Here is a 12,745-nt window from a genome sequence, read left to right as displayed (position 1 = left end):
CCACCGTGTTTAACTGAAATAGTAATAAAACTTATTCAAAAATGCTAGATTACTACAAAAAAAACAATGACGATTCATAATAAATCTTATGACATTTACAAGTCAAGTTGTACTGGTCTTATTTCTTGTGTACCACAATAGTTGTTCATATTTACATTATAAAATAAAGTATTTTTTGTCAGCTAAATAATTATTTAAATGCATCCCATACTTCTGAAGGCTAATTTAGGACATATTTCTTCAAGCACCTACATTTACAGAACATACATTTTACAGTTAATATTCACTGCAAAACCTCTGACATCTCTAACTGTATTTCAATCATAAACATTTAAATGAATGGATAAGTCTGTCTTAATGTCCATGACGCATCTGTTCCTGAATCCTTTCCAGAACTTCCTGCATTCGCCGCAACTGCAGAAGAAAAAGGAAAGAAAAAAAATAATTGTAAGGAAAATTGCCAACAATTATCAGGGAAGTTTAAACAGAAGGAAAGACTTAAACATTGGCTGTGCTGAAATATACTAACATACCTTCTATTGTTGCAGAATATAGTATGCAAATCAGACTGTTAAAACACATTATTAAAGGCACACTATGCAGTTTCCGTTTTCCTCAAACAGCGCCCCCTGGAGTCGCTGTGGAGTACTTATATTTAACGTTACTGTCGTAAATACCACTCACGCAGAGCCGTCTCTGCACTCTTCCGACCGCGCTTTCTTCGTCGACTCTGCCATGATTCACGTCTGAAATGCGTGCTAGTGTCTTCCATAGAGGCTGCTTCATATGTTGTTGATGTATGTGACGTCGTGCCGCAAAAGCAAGTTGGTTTGGCGGGGCGCCACCTCTAAAACTTGCATTGCTGGTTTTGCCAGCGGGATGATTCGCTCTACTACGAGTTCGTTTACCATCGAAATGACTTCAAAGCTGTTATATTAAGGTACAAATCGTGCATAGTGTGCCTTTATACAAAACTCAAATTGAAAACCATTTTTATTTCAGAGACCATAATTGGGACGTGGTTCTGTACACCTTTTCTATATCTGCCATATTTTATATAGAATAATACTAAGTAGTATGCTAATATGCTACTCTAAAGCCCAGGTCATGTGACACTCATTTCAAGTACAAATATCCCACATAGTTATCAATACATAATACCTATTCTTTGTCTTAGTATTTTTCAAAAATAGTAGATCCATCCAGTGAATCCATTCCAAAGGGAATGAAGACGCTGCATGGTCTAGTTAAAAAAACAAAAAAACAAGAGAACAGTATTACCTCCTCATCTTTCTCCCAAATAAGGCGCTCAGTGTTGCTGTCCACAGGCACCAAAGGCAAAGGAAGGTCTGAGGCGCTGTCTCTCACCCGGTTACACAGACTGGATGAACACAACCAATGAAACACAGTAAAGATAAAGCACACAGGAAGCACTCAGTGATGACTGATGTCCGTTTATCCTCTGACCTGCGTTTCCTCTCCCTGACCACCATGTGGGTCATATTCTGGATGCACTGAGCGCGATAATTCTCGTAATGCGTTTCCCGCGTCACGTCCTTCAGGTCTTGCATGTGTGTGCGCACCAACATGTTCCTCAGCTTCAGGAAGTCGGAGTGCTCTGGGTTTTCCACTGCAAGAGTCAAGTCAAATCCAAATTTGTAGAGCGCCTTTCGCAAACACATGGTTTCAAAGCTGCTTTATAGAAAATTATGACGTTAATGGTTATAATATCTTATCTTTATGCCTTATAGCAGTGGTTCCCAAACTGGGGTACATGAGGTGACAGAGGGGGTTGCGATAATATATAATCCAACTTTATATACAGAGCTGTGCAATAATAGTTGATATTTTATGATGACATAAATCTGCTATCAAATTCTTTCAGCTGTTTGCAATTAACAAACAAAAGTAATAGAAATAACCACTTGAAACATTTGTTGTGCTGAGCTTTCCCAAATTCAACTGAAAATGCAACTTTTAATGACTTCTGCAGTCTCAAAATTATTCAACCCCCTCAATAGAATCCCCCACAACAGCACAAATCTGCAAACCAGGTGTTGCCTCAAGCACACCTGATGCAACGAATCAAGGGCTTCATTAGTTCACCATGGCTGAATCCAAAATCGCCCCCTATACCCTTAAATATGGCGCTATTTGAGGGGACAGCCATTTGTAGTGGTGTCCGAAACCATAGTGGACGTTATTGAGTTCACTTATTCAATCCCACATTGCACTGCAATAACAAGTGTGTGACCGATGTATGCTCAACGGCTGTCCGAATTCACTCACTCATTTTCATCCACTCCTTCAAGTGAACAGTATTAGTGGACTAATGTAGGGAATAGTGGATTTCCGCGATTTCGGATTCAGCCCAGGTGTGCTTGAGAGCTAGAACACATGAAATATCTGAACTGGCTAGGGTTTGTTGAGTGTAATGTTTGACTGCATGTTAGAAATATGGCTAAGTCAACAGAATGGTCCAAAAAGTTAAGAGCAAAAATTAGTTGGAAGCATAGTTCGCTACCTGGTTACACTACCCGGATGGGGCAGAAAAAGGAAGCTATCAACGGCTGCAACCAGATTTCTGAGAAGGCGGGTTCAGAAAACCCCCCCGAGTGACTGCAAAAGACCTGCAGCAAGACTTGGTGGCAACAGGCACTGAGGTTTCAGCTTGCACAGTAAGGCGCGTACTAAACGCATGCCAGAACTCCCAAGACGTACACCACTACTGACCCAATAGAACAAGAAAAGTGCTCAAAATCATAAATAAACAACAGAAGTTTTGGGATTCTGTTTTTTGGAGCGAAGAGACAAAACGAACTTTTCGGCCCTATGGATCAGTGGTATCTCTGGAGGAAGAAGAATGAAGCATGGGCTGAAAAGAACACTGTCTACAGTTAAGCATGGTGGCGCTCAGTGATGTTCTGCGGCTGCTTTGCATCCTCTGGCACTGGAAACCTGCAGCGTGTGGAGGGCAAGATGAATTCATTGAAGTATCGGGAAATCCTATCAGTGAGGAAGCTGAAGCTTGGGAGTCATTGGACCTTCCAACAGGACAATGATCCCAAGCATACCTCAAATTCCACCAAGGCTTGGTTGCAGAAGAAGTCCTGAAATATTCTACAGTGGCCATCAGTCACCTGACTTGAACCCCGTAGAACATCTCTAGTGGGATTTGAAGGATATTACTGAACTGGAGGCCATTGCTCATGAGGAATGGGCTAAGATTCCTCAGAAACGCTGCCAGAAGCTGCTGTCATTAAAAGTTGCATTTTCAGTTGAATTTGGGGAAACCACTTGAATCATTTGTTGTGCATTACAATTACTTTTGTTTGATTTGTTCATTGCAAGCAACTGAAAGTCTGTACATTTTGCCAAGAAACCAGATTTGCAATGGGGGTTGAATAATTTAAATTACAACTGTATTTTGCTTTACGTGAGTACTGTATGTATGCAGGTAAAGTAGGATCCAACTTTTAATATATATCACTATTTAAGATTTTAACTATCAAGATTTTCTATATAGTACATACCGCTTTACATGAGTGTACTGTTTTTATCCGGGTAAGAGCATTTAGTAAAGATTACTACTGCATAAATTAATTGCAGGGACACTTAATTGTTTGAATGTATATGAATAAAATATTATGTATGCAACAGAGTCCGAGTACCTTCCACCATACCCCAGGGGTACTGACGGCCTCTGAAGCGCCTGCCTTGGCTTTCAACTTGGACGTTACTGCCAATTACAGCAAAAGGAATGCTGTCCTGTAACAAAGAAGGAAAGCCACATTTCAATTAAGTCAGTGTTACGGAGAATTTGATGTGCATATGGAGCTGGGTCGGGTCACCTTCAGTTCCTGGTGCTGAAGTTTGACCTCCTCATCCTCGTCTGAATCGCACTCAGGGAACTGGTAGATGTTGATGTCGAATCTCTCGATCTCGTCACAAATCTAGAGAGAAAACAAACACACAGTGACTGTGATAAAAATAATTATTTATTTATTAGGGATGCACGATATATTGGCCACCATATCGGTATCGGCCGATATATGATCATTTTCAATGTTATCGTTATTGGCCCGATAAGAAAATTTGTCAGATAATATTAAAGCCGATAAATAATGGATTATTTCCTTCAGCTGAGACACTTGAGATCCACACTGTTCTCCATGATGTTTTTGATTTGCTTGAAATATGATTGGAAAAAAAGGAAAATACAGTAAAGTGCAACATGTGCACCGCAAGTCTGTCACATAGCCTACATAAAAATATAATGAGAACATTATAATTGTGTGTGTGGAACACAGCTTTTAATGGTGAGACTTTTGTTTTTGTAATCAGGCTCTCAAAAATTTGGATTTAGATTTATCGGCCAATATATTGGTTATCGGCTTTCAAATATAAAGAGTTATCTGTATTGGCCAAAATGTTCATATCGGTGCATCCCTATTATATATATACACACACACACACACACACACATATATATCGTCTCTCTCTCTCTCTCTCGTCCTTCATTTTCTATCCACAGGATTGGATCAGACTATAGTGATCTCCAAATGTGATTTGTGTTAATGTGTGATTTGCTTTAGGAGCAATTAAAGGATCTGCAGTTCTGGCTTTCCTGTAGTGATGGGAGAAACAAAGCTTTTCAAAGCTTTGAATCAATTGCTTCGCAAAATGATTCACTGTGTGTTCACACAGCGTTCAAAACTCCACACGCTGGTGACCCCTGCTGGTCGTAACAATGGAAGTGCAACAAAAACTCAGGCCAAACACGCATAAAAACCCATTTTACAAACCCAATGCAAATGTTTTATTGAAAGTAAAATCTATCAAATGCATTAAACTAATCATCTAATAAGATTAAATATCAAGTGTCTGTGTAATGTTTTTTTTTTTAAATAAATAAACCCTTTTATAATTTTCAGGGCTTGTTCTGTTTGTTCCATGGATTGCACAGCTAAACAGGCCAACAAGAGACTATTAACTAATATTATTAATTTTAATTATACTAATGTCTAATAAACACATGTACAAATGTATAAAACTGATCAGAGATCAGGTCAAACTCATTTGTTCAATGGTTTGCCGCTTGGGGGCGAACTCAGTAATCCGCATGATTCATGGGTTCACAGAAATCATCGCCCCTCAGTGGTGAACCATTGAAATTTCTAAAAGTTTAAAAAACAATTATGACATCATGAAGCCTCGTTTACTGAAATCACGTGACTTTGGCGGTTTGATACACGCTCCAAACCATTGATTCGAAACAAAAGATTTATAAAGGTTTTGAAGCTTCATGAAAAGTGTTTGGAAATCGACCATCACTACGTTCCTGTTGAAATACATGCTGGCTTGACTGTTGTGTGCAACCTCTTTGCTTTTTGTATATTACTGTAGATATTACTGTAGGGGGTGGGCACCATTTCTTTTGTAAATACGGTTTACTCTTGTTTTTTGTTAGGGAGGTAGAGTAGTAAATTGTATTTTTATTTTATTCTTTTGGTAGGGAATTTAGCTGTTCCTGTTAGGAGTTTGTTTGTTGTTTTGGCCTTTGCTCCCCCCTAAATTTGTGCTTTCACTTGTGACCCTGTAAATAAAAGTGTACAAAGGATCTTTAGATGTCTTTTCCACTTCACTTTGTGGCCTCACCTTAAGACTGGGTCGTAACAATATGCACTAGCCAGCATTTTTATACATTGTGCGTACCTTCATTTTAATTTTTCTGACTTCTTCTGGAGTGAGACTGTCTGCTTTGGCAAGCACAGGCACTATGTTGACCTTCTCATGTAGCGTCTTCATAAACTCCACATCCATCGGTCTGAGACTGAGACAAGAAGAAAAACAGTCACTCCCATGATTCCTGAGGTACATTTCCAGGACAAAATGCCACTGTCATTAAGTTGAGTTAAAACTCCAGATTTACATTTATATTGTGAATAGTGGTTGATCGTTAAAGGTTCTAGAACATGTGATGCTGTTATCTGGAAAACAGCAATGAAAATTCACAAAAAAATACAAAATTACATTTATTTCTCAGATAATCACCAAATACTGGCCATTTAAATCACCCCAGGGTTCATTTCCCCTACAATGAGGCATCTCGCTGCTTAGTTACCGTAGTACGATGCATTGTTGAAAAACATTAACTAGCTAGTCACAACTGTTTCCTGAAAGCTTTGTAACTTTAATTGCACACCAATCGTTTGAACTACTTTGGTTCAACAGTACAGAACTGTCGTTAATGACATTGCGTAGGTGGTGGAGTAATAACTTCTAATTAATCAGTTCGAGATTAAATTAATGTCAGATTTTTGCTGTAAATAACAAACATGGCATCTAAAGACTACTTTGCTATTTTTTCTCCACTGACAGTTGTTTGCTTCAATCCCAGCTTCCCTTTTACGTCACACGGGGTACTACATTTATTTATTTAGCAGATGCTTTTATCTAAAGTGACTTACAAATGAGGATTACAACATCAATCCATCTTAGGGAGGCAATAAAATAAAAGATAAAAAAGGTAATCGCAACTTTTTTATCAAAATTGTGATATGAACTTGGATTTGTGAAAAATACAGACACAAATGAGAGATATAAACTTGCAACTGCGAGAAAAAAGTTTAAATTGTGAGATAAAAAGTCACAATTACTTTTTATTCCGTGGCAGAAACAAGCTTCCATACAAGTGCTAACAATACAAAGTTTCAAACATTGTCCAGAATAGTACAAGGCAAGCTAGAGCAAGGAAGGATATAAAGGCTTGTGCACACCGCCGACAATTAACGGCTCATGACTAAACAAAGGGCGCCAATGTGAGTATGCACACCGACACCAAGAGCCAGGCGTAAAAGCATAATAAAAAAAAAAAAAAACACCTCAGGTTAGTTTTTTTTGGTTTGACGCACAGCGTTAAAAAATGGCCGACCAATGAGACTGGCGCTTTTGTTCACGTGCCTGGATCTGTTAACGTTACAGTACTTGATGGCGCTCAAGCACAAAACGGTCTTGCCGAGCACACATTGATAGAGACGACGAAGAGGAAGTAGACGAAGAAGAAGATGCAACGAGGCAAGATGAACGTAGAGCTGCTGGTCTCTTTGGTGCCTGAACACAAAGAACTTTAAGACAAACGCCACAGCGACTACAAAAATCTCGATAAGAGGGAGTTGTTATGGAGAGGAATTGCAGATCAAATAGGATTCTGCAATTACAGAACTTATTACACCTTGTGTACCAGGGTATTTCTGTTTTTCAATAAGCGCCATCTACTGTCAGGGAGTGAATTTGCACGTTCACTCGGCGCATCGCCAGCGAAAATCGCTTGGGTATGAACACAAAGACACATCAAAAAACGCCCCGGTGTGAACGAGGCTTAAGACTAAGTTTACATGACAATGATGTACTAAAAACTGAAACGTTTTTCCTTCGTGTTTTCTGTGTACAGATGACAACGTTGTCAAAACGATCCCCGCTCACAAGGATCCGTGAAAATAATTAAAATTGTTGTATTCTGCTGTTAGGCCAGTAGTTGGCGATGTCACTTTGAAAAGAAACACTACACACCTATAGACTGAACACTTAGTACGCATGCGCGTGACATCAAAAAGTCAAAAACTTGCACTTTTCTGTTTTCAAAAGATTGCATTTTCAGGCCCTCAAATCGCCATTTTCGTGTAAATGAAACACCAAAACGCATAAAAAGTTTTCCGTTTTTAGTTGAAAGTGGTGTCTTGTAAACGGCTCCTAAGAAATAGAGAATATACGTATACTATGCTAGTGTGAAGCACATTTGCACATGCACACTCAAAAAACTTGCATTCTCTTGGCCAACACATCTTTCACACTCAAACTATCGATCACTACTTGTGAATAACAAGCACTTCCACTTGTTTTGTCAGGGAGTGTTACCCGTGGCCAAAAGGTGAGATGAAGTAGAGGCAGCAGTGCACACGGTTGTCCTGAATGTTCTTACGGTTGAGGCCGCTTTCGTCACGAAAGTACTGCTCAAACTGCTGGTCAATGTAGTCCTCAACTGCCCTCCAACTATTACAAATGAACATTAAATGGAGATTAAAAAGCTGAAAATTAGCAAATGTATTTGATATAATTACTTTGCATCACCAAAGTCATAAAAACAAATCGCATCATGAGGAACTGAGAGACAATATGACACAGTAAACATTTATTCTGAGAGAAATGACTCCTGTGTCATTAACTATAATAATAATGCAGTCCCACCACTCTGTGTTGTTGACGGCATCACCGAATCCTGGCGTGTCCACGATGGTGAGTCTCAGCTTGACTCCTTTCTCCTCTATAGACACAGTGTGTTTTGTGATCTCCACTGTCTGCGAGATCCGCTCTGAAAATGGGTCAATGACAAATATTAAAAACGATAGTTGATAGTGAAAATTCTGTCATTAATTACCCTCATGTCGTTCCAAACCCGTAATACTTTCGCACAAGAACCAATGAGGTTCATTCTCAGGTTACGCAGCACGTTTGAGCTTCAGCAAGAACCAATGAGGTTCATTCTCAGGTTACGCAGCACGTTTGAGCCTCAGCAAGAACCAATGAGGTTCATTCTCAGGTTACGCAGCACGTTTGAGCTTCAGTAAGAGCCAATGAGGTTCATTCTCAGGTTACGCAGCACGTTTGAGCTTCAGCAAGAACCAATGAGGTTTGTTCTCGCGTGTCAAGTAATTTCGGTCGAGCTTCTGTTTATGTTTGCTGATCATTGTTTATATGTGAATAAAAGCCTAAATTAAATCTGTTCATCATATAAAGCAATTGAGTCTCCGCTCAATTCATATGGATTCATTTTACGATTTCTTTATGAACTTTTTGAAGCGTCAAAGTGTCAGTTGTGTAGCTGTCAATAAAGGGAGAGAAAGCTCACAAATTTCATAAAAAAGATCTTCATTGGTGTTGTTCTCAGTTGTCATTAATGTCAGACTGTACGGCAGTCAAGACGCGTTAAAAATGGACGCACGCAAGAAAACTTGTCCGGAGTTTTACATCATCAGTCAATGACACGTTCGGTGATGTGAGCTGCATTACACACGGGATTGAAATGGTGGCTACAAAGAAATGTCTCATTTTAATTTTGGTCATGGCTTTTCTTGAAAAACGGTCGTCGTAGGAGAAGCCACACTGCAGGACAGTGAGTCAAATCTTCTGACACTGCCAGAATTTCGTTGGAGGTAAAACTTGATCGCAACGGTCATTAATCGGCTGTCGGTGAACATGTCAAACTAACGATCAAATACTTAAAAATTTGTCTCAGACGGCCAAATCGTTGCCAAAATCGCAGTGTGCACCCGTCTTTAGTTTCATACGGCTTTAAAAATATATATACTATTTTCAAGAAAGAATTTAGATAACGACCATCAAGTAAAAATAATAATGCATTTTCCTTACACCTTGAAAACACCTTTTTTTTTTTTACTTTTTGAAATGTATTTTTCAAGGTAAATCAAATAAAAAATTATTACAATTTTGGCTGGGTATATCATATGACATTTTATAACCTGAATTAACCGTGCCTAGTCATAAGCCCTTTTCACACGTACAGTATTTACTGGTAGATTACTGTTAAGAGATCATGTGTGTGAACATAAATAATAAATAACATAATGCTTATAAATATAACAACAAATGTTGTTTTACAGAAGAATATTGCTCTAACCAGTCTTGAATCAGTATCATTGATATACTACTACAGTTTTTGTTAATATTTTGAATTTCTGTTTACATTTTTTAATAGTAAAGTTTGTCATTTTGTTGTGTTTTTGTCATTTATCTAAAAAATCTATAGAGTTTTAGTTTATTTTTACAATTATTTTAGCACTTGTTGCCTTTAAGTGTTTTATTTCAGTTAAATAAATAAACATTTTGTTATTTCGAGTAATGAAAATGTTTTTCTAGTTTTAGCTTTAGTTAACGATAACCCCGACTCTTACCTTCAGCATTGAGCATCTTCCTGTCTTTGTAAAGGTCTGTGAGGAAGAGGCTGTTGACCAGTGTAGATTTCCCTAAACCTGACTCCCCTGGAAGCATCAAAAGGATCAAAATTATAGGACATCAAATATAACTTTTACTTTGGCTATCGGTCTTTGACATCTGATGACCTCACCTGCCACCATAAGAGTAAAGGCGAACCCCTTTTTCACAGATTTCCTGTGCACTTGGTTAGGCAGCGTCGCAAAGCCAACATATTCCTTATCTTGATCCTATAAAAAGGGAAAAAATCTCAGATAGTGATGTGATTTCAAAATAGGTAAACATGGATTTTAAACAAAATCAAGTTTGAAGCAAGCAATATAATAGCCTGAGTCGACATTACCTCAGCAGAGTCATAGGGGTCAAATCTGCCCCAAGGACTTTTCGGGCGAGAGGGGCTCATGGGAGAATCCAGAGAGCTCATGGAGCTGAGCTGGCCACGGCGAACTAACTCCGGCTCAAGACTTCTGCTCAGTGGTCGTGTGAAAGTGGGCATCCCTGGGTTGTGAGGGTGGCTGCTGCCGTCGGGCTCCCGGTCCATCATGGGCATCTCACTTCCAGGGAAAGTGTGACCGGCTCTAGGGGGCAGGTCTCTCATGGTATAGGCCAGTTCAGCGTCCTCACAGTCTCCTATGGCTAAACTAGACAACTGCAGATGTAGGACACAAATGACTTTATAGTTTCAGTTTAGATCAACTCTAAATAATCAGCTTGGATCTAATGGTGCATTCCATTTGTCCTTGGAAGTGGGAGATTCCTAGTTCCCAGTAGGAACTTTTAACTGGAACGCACACTTAAGTCAGTGTTGCGACTGGGAAACTTAGCGGAAGTGCAACAACCCTGACTTCAGAATCCAATACGGATACTCAGCGCATCATTCGAAGTGAAACAATAGTAATATATTGTTCAATAGCACTTCTGTGTCTCTTAATAAACTCAGTGGTGCACATACTATCCCAACCTCTATTTGTAGACATCATACTTCGGCATACTGTGTAAAATGCCGCTTTTTTTAATGTGTTTGTGTTCCGAAAGAGCAAGCGCAACAAAGGTACACTTGGTTTTTCTGACCAAGTGTACTGGAACGCGGTCAACTCGAGTGTGACGTCAGTCCCAGCGTCAAAGGTAAATGGTCACAGCATAAACTCTGCAGGAAAGTGGACCTTGATGACCAGCTGAGAACCTCTGATAACATGCTATTGTATCTTCAGTTTTAGGAGAGCTATGTATTTTGATCTTCATAAACCATGAAATGTAAGATTAAAATTGGAAATTCTTTCATTGAATGTTTAAAATATATTGAAAAGTATGTCATCGTTTTAATACTTGCATAATGAATTGTGATTGGGCTTCTGAATTGTGATCTTTCTTGCATGTCTTTTTATACTAAATTGTGATTGGTATTATTTTCTTGTATTTAATTGTATAATAAATTGTGATAATCCTTTTATTTCTTCCATCTAATTAACCATCTATATATAGCCACATATCCTAAATAAATCAATTAAAAGAGTTTGTGTAAGAAACATACCGGTAATCTTATTTGACGGTATTTATTTAGTTTTTATCATTTTTTTATTTCAGAGCTTGACAGACCCAATCCCTATTTACTTTCATTAAATTGAAGTGTATTGGAAGCATTATAAGAGAAAATCATAAGTGGACTTTATCATCTGTTCACCCTAAAAATGTAAATGAATGTGAACTGGGGCTGTCACGCTCCAATTTTAATTTTACTGTAAAATTACATGAAATGTAAGGTTAGATATATTTCACGTTTTTCCACGAATATAGAAAGGGAACTTACTGTTAACCAACTAAAAAGTTTTACTGTGCTTTTACAGTTAAAATTACAAAAAAATGTTTACAGGATACACTCAACAGGTTTGAACGTCACAAATAAACAAAGCCTCAACACAGGAAGTCGCTCAGTCTCTAATGCAAACAACGTGACCTGCATTCATCCAGCAGCCTGTCACTGTTCATTAGTCCAGACGCATTAATACCTCACACTAATGCCCTGATCTCCAGTAAGATGCTAGAGAAGTGGGGGTCGTGGCTGCAGGCACAGTTTGATTGTTTTCTTACAACTCAAACTACATTTCTTTCATAAATAAGTAGTTATGCATCCATACCTCAGGATCTGGAGCCAATGAAAGTGTAAACAGAGAGAAAGAGACCATATTAAAGTTCCAAATCAGTCAGATGCGTTTCTGACCTACATTTGCAAATCAAATCAAATAATTTAGAAAATAAATTGTTTGTATTTTAAAAAGCCCTTACCGCGTTGTCTGTACATCGCATTCACGAACCGGTTGGTGGTCGACGACAGGTGCTCCATTTCACCAGACCAGTAACATCCACTTGTCAATGCGGTTGATGTTTACCACCTAAATAAATCAAATTTAGGTGCGGAGTTTATCTGTGGAGATTAGTACAGAAAATTAAATTAACGCAGCTTTCCTGACGCTAAACGTTCAGGATATACGGAGGAAAGCAAAGTTACAGCACACACAAACCAGCACGGCCAACTGTTCAATTATCAGTGAGAGCTGTGCGGTGCGTCGCGTGACTCGCGTTCACTTGCAGTGTACTGGGAGCGTTTCAGTTGCGTCGCGCTTATAAACGTCGCGCTCTGATTGGTCGACTGGGTGCCGACGCCAGCTTGAAGATGCGTTGGTTTGCGTCATAGCGTTTGCTTGTCTGTATAATATATGAAAAACGGAAACAACTA

General features: G+C 38.8%; 1 protein-coding gene across 3 annotated transcripts; it reads right to left on the bottom strand.

Annotated features, from left to right (window-relative positions):
- Positions 1 to 81: 81 nt before the first annotated feature.
- On the bottom strand, positions 82 to 12,606 carry septin4a (septin 4a). 3 transcript variants are annotated; one of them, XM_084387269.1, is made up of 13 exons: positions 12,527 to 12,606; positions 12,295 to 12,433; positions 10,355 to 10,660; positions 10,145 to 10,241; positions 9,972 to 10,058; positions 8,248 to 8,371; positions 7,918 to 8,052; positions 5,716 to 5,833; positions 3,852 to 3,953; positions 3,672 to 3,768; positions 1,468 to 1,630; positions 1,282 to 1,381; positions 82 to 414 (listed from the first exon to the last, which is right to left on the bottom strand). In XM_084387269.1, exons 2-13 carry the CDS (start codon positions 12,313 to 12,315, stop codon positions 355 to 357), a joined length of 1,410 nt encoding a protein of 469 aa, XP_084243395.1. In that variant the 5' UTR covers positions 12,316 to 12,433; positions 12,527 to 12,606; the 3' UTR covers positions 82 to 354. The 3 variants fall into 3 exon arrangements, with proteins under 3 accessions (XP_084243395.1, XP_084243394.1, XP_084243396.1); XM_084387268.1 differs by having other exon boundaries at positions 12,531 to 12,605; XM_084387270.1 differs by having other exon boundaries at positions 12,295 to 12,401; positions 12,531 to 12,605.
- Positions 12,607 to 12,745: the final 139 nt, after the last annotated feature.

This window comes from Rutilus rutilus (assembly GCF_951802725.1).
Source record: "Rutilus rutilus genome assembly, chromosome: 18".
Classification (NCBI taxonomy): domain Eukaryota; kingdom Metazoa; phylum Chordata; class Actinopteri; order Cypriniformes; family Leuciscidae; genus Rutilus; species Rutilus rutilus.
Note: the sequence above shows the minus strand (reverse complement) of the source record. Positions and strands in the feature narration are given on the sequence as shown.

Bases quoted from the DNA above. Each gene is read 5' to 3' on its own strand.
- septin4a (XM_084387269.1), bottom strand. From the start codon at position 12,315: ATGCGATGTACAGACAACGCG. The intron at 10,242-10,354 runs GTAATGTCGACT...CCCTTTTTATAG, and splicing joins ACCCCTATGACTCTGCTGAG to GATCAAGATAAGGAATATGT. The intron at 10,059-10,144 runs GTGAGGTCATCA...TGATGCTTCCAG, and splicing joins CTTTACTCTTATGGTGGCAG to GGGAGTCAGGTTTAGGGAAA.